The 6,808-nt window shown below is 36.5% G+C and overlaps 1 protein-coding gene across 2 annotated transcripts; it reads left to right on the forward strand.

Moving 5' to 3' along the window:
- The first annotated feature begins 180 nt into the window (after positions 1–180).
- LOC126820784 (sulfotransferase 1B1) lies at positions 181–6,539 on the forward strand. 2 transcript variants are annotated; one of them, XM_056101210.1, is made up of 6 exons: positions 181–263; positions 405–649; positions 2,671–3,000; positions 4,815–4,915; positions 5,741–5,918; positions 6,350–6,539. In XM_056101210.1, exons 2-6 carry the CDS (start codon positions 505–507, stop codon positions 6,460–6,462), a joined length of 867 nt encoding a protein of 288 aa, XP_055957185.1. In that variant the 5' UTR covers positions 181–263; positions 405–504; the 3' UTR covers positions 6,463–6,539. The 2 variants fall into 2 exon arrangements, with proteins under 2 accessions (XP_055957185.1, XP_055957184.1); XM_056101209.1 differs by lacking the exon at positions 181–263 and having other exon boundaries at positions 314–649.
- The last annotated feature ends 269 nt before the right edge of the window (positions 6,540–6,808 follow it).

Below are 6,808 nucleotides of genomic sequence, written 5' to 3' on the forward strand. Positions count from 1 at the left end.
GAACCCAACGTAAATTTCTAATGCAATTGTCACAACCATCAATCTAAATATTAATTTAATTCGAGGTCAGATTAGAGATTGTTCAAGCTTTATTATTTAATAGACGCATAGATAATGTCACGTGCAATAGCTATTTATACTAACTTATGCTAACAAAGTATGCACTGCGTCCTGTTATGTAATCATTTTATGATATATCATTTGAGGTTAAACATACACTGAAGATCGAAAGGTTCTCAAACAAAGTCCGCTCAGGTCATATAGTAGGTATATTCAATCGGTTCAGCTCCTGTGTACTAAGACTATCTTATCTTCATGTTTAATTTCAGTTGACGCACTCCGCAATAGACTATTTAATTCAATACGATTAGCATGTTATTTACATAATGTACTGATACTTTTAGGCCAGGACCCACATCGACTGGATAAATTATCCACGAAAGTAAAATAGACAACCAAATTATTGCAAAACCAGTTACGTTCACGGATAGATCAGGAAATGAAATGATGGCGATCGAAATAGACGGAGGAACGATACCACCGTATCCAGAAGAGATGTTAGGAAACTCGTATTCGGAACAGTTCAGGAAGCTTAGGGAAATGACCATAAGAGATGATGATGTCATTGTATGTGCTTATCCCAAAGCAGGTAAGTGCTGTAGAAAATTATCTTTATTTATTTATTTATGGAAATGATTGATGCCAATAAGAACAAGTACACAAAAAACAAACCAAAAATTATGCTTATCACTTTCAGCACATTCAAAATGCCTGGTTCAGCAATAGATTATTCTAAATAGATCTTGCAATTACGACACACAGGCAGTGCCGGACTGGTGGGCCAAAGGCCCACCTGTCAGGTCATTGACCAAGGCCCACACAAGTCATTTTTTTCCTATCTTTTCTTTCTCCTGTCCTGTGTCCTGCCCTATCCTCCATTCTTTCTTCCCCCCCCCCTCTCCTTGCTTTCTCTTTTCTTTTTTCTCTTTTCTTTCTCTTTTTTCTTTATAGGCTTAGGCCCACTTTTTTAATGAGCTTAGGCCCATTATTCTCAAATGTTGACAACCCATCCAGACTAATATTCGGAAAATATTTTTCTGGATGATAGATACTAACTCTTATATATACTCTTCAAAAAAAGTTTGGAATATTGAAATGGAAATACCTATGAAAGTTGTGATATGATAAATAAGCATGGACACTTGACATGCTTTAGGAGTATGTTCACAGATGAAGAACTTATCGCCCCAATATAACCACTGAACTGTATGTGCGACACGCAATAGCGCCATACACGTGGGAGAGGTTCATTGTCCAATTTGACACTTCAAGGAAGGGTTGATGAAAACTGCCGCGTGCTGGTTTATCATATCCATGTTTGCTTTCCTATCGGTTCTTGCATAAGATTTACTGTTTAGCGTATATTTGCTTTAGTGTGTTACGTTCAATATGATGAACGTCTAAGTGCTATTGCCATGCTTCAAATGGGTTCTACACAGCGAGCAGTAGCCAGCATGCTTAATGTGTCAGCAGACTGGGGAACCGGTACCAACAAACACACAATGCTCATGATAGACTTCGTTCATGTCGTCCTAGAGCCACTACACAAGCCCAGGATCGATACATTCGTACACAGATCCTGCGAAATCGAGGACAAACGGCCAATCAGCTTTCTGTAAACTTGTACCAAGTTACAGGAATTCGAGTTACACCCCAAACGATTAGAAATCGGCTACATGCAGCCCATTTGCATGCGCGACGCCCGCGTGTTGTGCCTCCATTAACTCGCCAGCACATGGCAAACAGGCGTCAATTCTGTAGGCAGCGTAGAATTGGGATAATCGTCGATGGGCGCGTGTAATGTTCTCAATTGAGTCCAGATTTACTCTGGATTTCACCGATAGGCGTGTAAATGAGCGTCATGCTAACGTTAACGTCAGACAGCATGACAGATTCGGGCGGGGGTCTGTTATGGTGTGGGGAGGAATCACCATGACTAGCAGAACAGACTTGCATATTGTTCAAGGAAGGGTCACTACCGATAGTTCTGCCCTTTGCTCAACGTGCAGGTCGACGTTTCATCTTTCAAGATGATAATGCCCGTGCCCATCGTGAATGACTACCTCCAGCGTCACCATATTGTCCATATGCCTTGGCCAGCCATGAGTCCTGACCTTTCCCCTATAGAGCATGTCTGGGACATGATCGGGAGACGTGTTCGTCGACGTCAACGTCAACCCACAACACTGCAAGAATTGGCCGTGGCACTGCAAGAGGAGTAGGTCAGATTGCCTCAAATCGTGATTGGACGGTTGATTAGGAGCATGCCACGACGAATTGCTGAATGTCTGGGGATTGGTGGAGCAATTACTCATTATTAAAGGAGCTAAATCGGTAATATTTGGGACCTAGAAATTGACCCAAATGGGTCGCAACGCATGTAATATTCGTTATATTTATGACTTTACAGAACCTCCTATAAATTGTGAGTTACTCGTGGTATTTATTGTTTTAAGGACCTCCTTTAGATTGTGAGTTACTCGTATTTCTGATTTTAAGGCACCCCCTTCAGATTATGAGTTACTCGTTGTGTTTATTTTTTGATGAAAACGAACCTTGCCATTCTCTTAAACTTGTGCATACACATTATTATGCTATTATTTATTCCAGGTACTCATTGGATATGGGAAGTGATTCAGATGTTGAGAGGTCAAACAACAGAATACCATAAACATATTAAAGAGCAGCACATGTTAGAAGCTAGGAATATTGATAATTTTGAAGCCGATCCATCACCACGAGTTCTTAATTCACATTTATATCCACATCATTTACCACGACAAATGTTTGAAAAGAAAACGAAAATGATTTACTTCACTCGTAATCCTAAAGACACGGCAGTTTCCATGTATTTTCAGTATCAGGGTAATACAGTAGAAAAATCATTTGGCTACCATGGCAATTTAAGTGATTTTATAGATCTTTACATCAATAAAGGAAGTAAGTATGAGAAGGATTAATTTTACTAGAAGTACTAAACTTAGCTTAGAATAACTCCAAGTTTATAATAATACTATTTATTTTACTAGAAACACTAAAATTAGCTTAGAAGGGCAACAGTTAGGAGATAAACCCCTCCTGTTTCGCATTTAGAGATGTGTTAGTGTCCAATAGACATTTCCTGAGATCATTAGGACCTAAGACGCGTTAGCGTCACGGGTTCTAATGTAAAATCTCAGGACATGTCTATTGGACAATAACACCCCTCTAAATGCGAAACAGGAGGGGTTTATCGACATTGTAACATGCTATTTTTTAGAATTTTTAAAGAACTTATTTTATTGTGTAAACTTCAAAATTCGTCTTACTGCAAATAGGTTTTAGTGACGTAAAAACCAAAGAAATCAATTTTGACGTAATGAAAACGTCGTGACGTAGCGGGGTAAATGGCTGCTCGTGTTAGATTTGGCTTGCTTATCGTCTGGTTGCTATAGTAGCCGTATGAGTATAGACATACAAAAAAAACCCCTAAAATTCTCACTTCATTTTTTTAAAAGTAGTTTTTGAAACAAAATTTATGTTTCTGTAATAGATTTTTGAATATTTTGTTGTTTGTAGCTGTTACCTGACAAGGGGGTTGGCGTTTCAAGTTCATCTTCGGGCATATCTCCAAATATTTCATCTAATGTTCCGAGATCAAAATTGATTGTCTCCATTGTGGTAATCGCCATTAAAGTAGTACGCATAATATTAATACGCAGTGATTTTTCTAATTTAGAAGGGTGTTATTGTCCAATAGACAGTGTCTAATCGACCAATCAAAACGCAAAATTCATCCTTAAGCATGTTTCAATCTATAATAATACTAGCCTAGTCATTTTACTAGAAATGCTAAAATTAGCTTAGATTCGAACGGCCCCAGTCAAACAATACTAGTACTAGAAGTACTAAAATTAGTATAGAATGACGATACAGATTATTAGTCATTTTAGATAATGTACGCAATGTCTGCTTTCCAAAAACAGGACTGAAGAAGCAGAAATTCGCTGCGGATTTTCCATACTGAATGGCATGCGCAGGCGTCATGTGATCCACCGTTTTGAAACATAAACTTGCATTTAGCAAACGGGGTTGCCATCAACGTCATTGGTTGCCATTCAGTTAATCTTATCAACCAATGGCGAAATTTCAGCCAAATATGAACGGTAAATATTTTGTTCAGTAAATACCTGAATTTGGATTGGGGAAGAGGCTGTGTCTATGTATAACCCCTCTCTCTGATTTAGATAGATGTACACAGTATAAATATATACATACATAACAAAATTATATAAATATAGAACATATAGGATACATATAATGGATATTATAGAGACATTTTTTTATAAATATTTAAGTAGGTAGAAACGCAATTAATATACAGAGCATTAATACTAGCATAAAAAACAAAGTATAAAGGTGACGGGACATTTTCAAGTTTCTATTTTTGAATTTAGAATCCTGTCGAATTTGGTCCATATTTGTAAGTTCTGTAGTTATTACTTACAGTCTTATGTAGCAGTAAAAATTATCATTTGACTTTATGTACATAATGATAAAATTCTAGATAATTACTGTCACCTTTGATCAAATTATAAATGTTCTAGGAGCAAAATTCCTTGTTAACATGCAGAAGACGACGATTCCTATTCTGCTGGTGTTCAGTGATTTCTCATTTATTATGTATGATCTCATTTTAGCATCTTGAATGTAACTGTTTTTGGGTGTAGAAAGAAACCCGAGTTCTTTCATTTTCTATATGCAAACTGTTTCAGTACCATATGGCCTATGGTATGATTATGTTCTAGAATGGGAAAAGTTCTTTAAAACAACTGAAAATCCATTTTATCAATTCTCTTATGAGGACATGAAGCAGGTATGTTGATTGTATCTATAAATAAGTTCATTTTTAGAAAATGTAACAGAATGTACTATCTTAGATAATCTCACAAGTTATCAGCAATGGCGTACAGATCAATAGTAGCTGGTTATCGGTTTGATAATACCACCAATACCTCTACGATAATATTGCCTGCCACTCTGTATCCGTTAAATAATGTCACCTATAACTTTTACTGATCTATACTAGCCAGTACCGTAGCTGGGTGGGGTGGATATGCGGAGTCAGTTGACAGCTCACCAAGAGAGACATTTTGTATGTGTAGAGAATGAGGGCTCTTTGGAGCTACCACATTGAAACAGTTGGGGGGGGGGGGGTATCGATAAGTCGAAGGATACATTTTTATCAGTATCTGCAAAAGAATATCATCCGACACGGTTAGATAATATCATCAGTAACTGTTAGATAATATCACCAGTAACTGTTAAATATAAGCAGTATCTGTTTGTTGGATAATATTATCAGTAACTGTTAGATATTATCTATCATATGTATCTGTTAGAGAATACCATCAGTAACTGTTAGATAATGTCATCAGTATATGTTAGATAAATATCCTCAATAACAGTATATGAGCAGAACAGTAGGGCGTTAAACCCCATTTCATTTCATATAACATCTCATCAATATTAGAACTTAGTTGCTTTCTGTCTTCCCCAGTTTCTGATTGGTCCACATGAGAACACTTTCAACTAGTTAAAAGCAGTTGCTCTCATCTCAGTTCAAAAGTCGACATAAGCCCCGGTTAAAATAATGACACCAGAAACAACATAAACCAATTATATTTTGACCTTTTTTCAGAATCCCCTACATCATGTAAAAGGTTTGGCTAAATTTCTGGACACTGATATCTCTGATGAATTATGTGAAGCTATAGTAGATGCCTGTTCCTTTAATAAACTAAAGAAAGCCAACGAAGACGTAAAAGACGACTTTCTAAAACCCTATTTCAAAGAAGGAACTTCATTTTACAGAAAAGGTAGTAGAATCTTTAAACATCCAGTTCTAGAAAATGAACTTAAATCATAATGTTTTTGATTTCCTATGTTCCGAAATTTTATTCAACCAAAACTAGCGAGTCTGTCACTCAAAACGACTAGTTTCCAAAGTCATTTTTTGGGCCCCGCATATAAAGCACGGATCGGTTGCCAAAAAGGTCGCTAAATCCCCAGTCTTTGGAATCTTTGGAAATGACAGTATTTTCAGTATACTTATTGATCAATTCAGGCGACTGTAAACCGGTCTACCGAAATAGTTCATACGGTGTTAAATTTGAACCCGTAATTAAAGATAAATGTAGAACTGTTAGCTGCTGAAATCCGCCACAGAAAATGTGTCTCATAGATGAACCCAGTGTTTCTATGCCTGCTGTCGTATTGTGGTTAATAATTTCACGGTAACTATTTTCAGGTAAAGTTGGTGATTGGAAGAATTGGTTAACTGTAGCTGATAGTGAATCTATTGATCGTATGACAGCTAAACGAATGAAAAACAGTCAAATTCAATTGAAATATACAATTTGAAAAAAAAAAAATACTCCAATTCAATTCAATTGAAATATACAATTTGAAAAAAAATACGCCAGACTATTAAAACGATTCATAACAGAGGAAATATTTGTTTACATAGTTGCATGTTTTTACTATTCAAACAAAAACTCCAAGCGACTAAGGAATTTACATTTTTATACAGTCGAGACGTGGTTTTGTTTGCAACTAGTAATAAGTTGTAAATTTACCTCAAAGTTATCTTACACCCACTGTAAATTTACACTGTGGTTGTAAATTTACCTCAAAGTTATTTTACACTCACTGTAAATTTACGTGGTGTTTGTAAATTTAAATTTACCATTTACCTTTCAGCCGAGCA

The sequence above is a fragment of the Patella vulgata genome, chromosome 5, assembly GCF_932274485.2.
Source record: "Patella vulgata chromosome 5, xgPatVulg1.2, whole genome shotgun sequence".
In the NCBI taxonomy this organism is placed as follows: Eukaryota; Metazoa; Mollusca; class Gastropoda; family Patellidae; genus Patella; species Patella vulgata.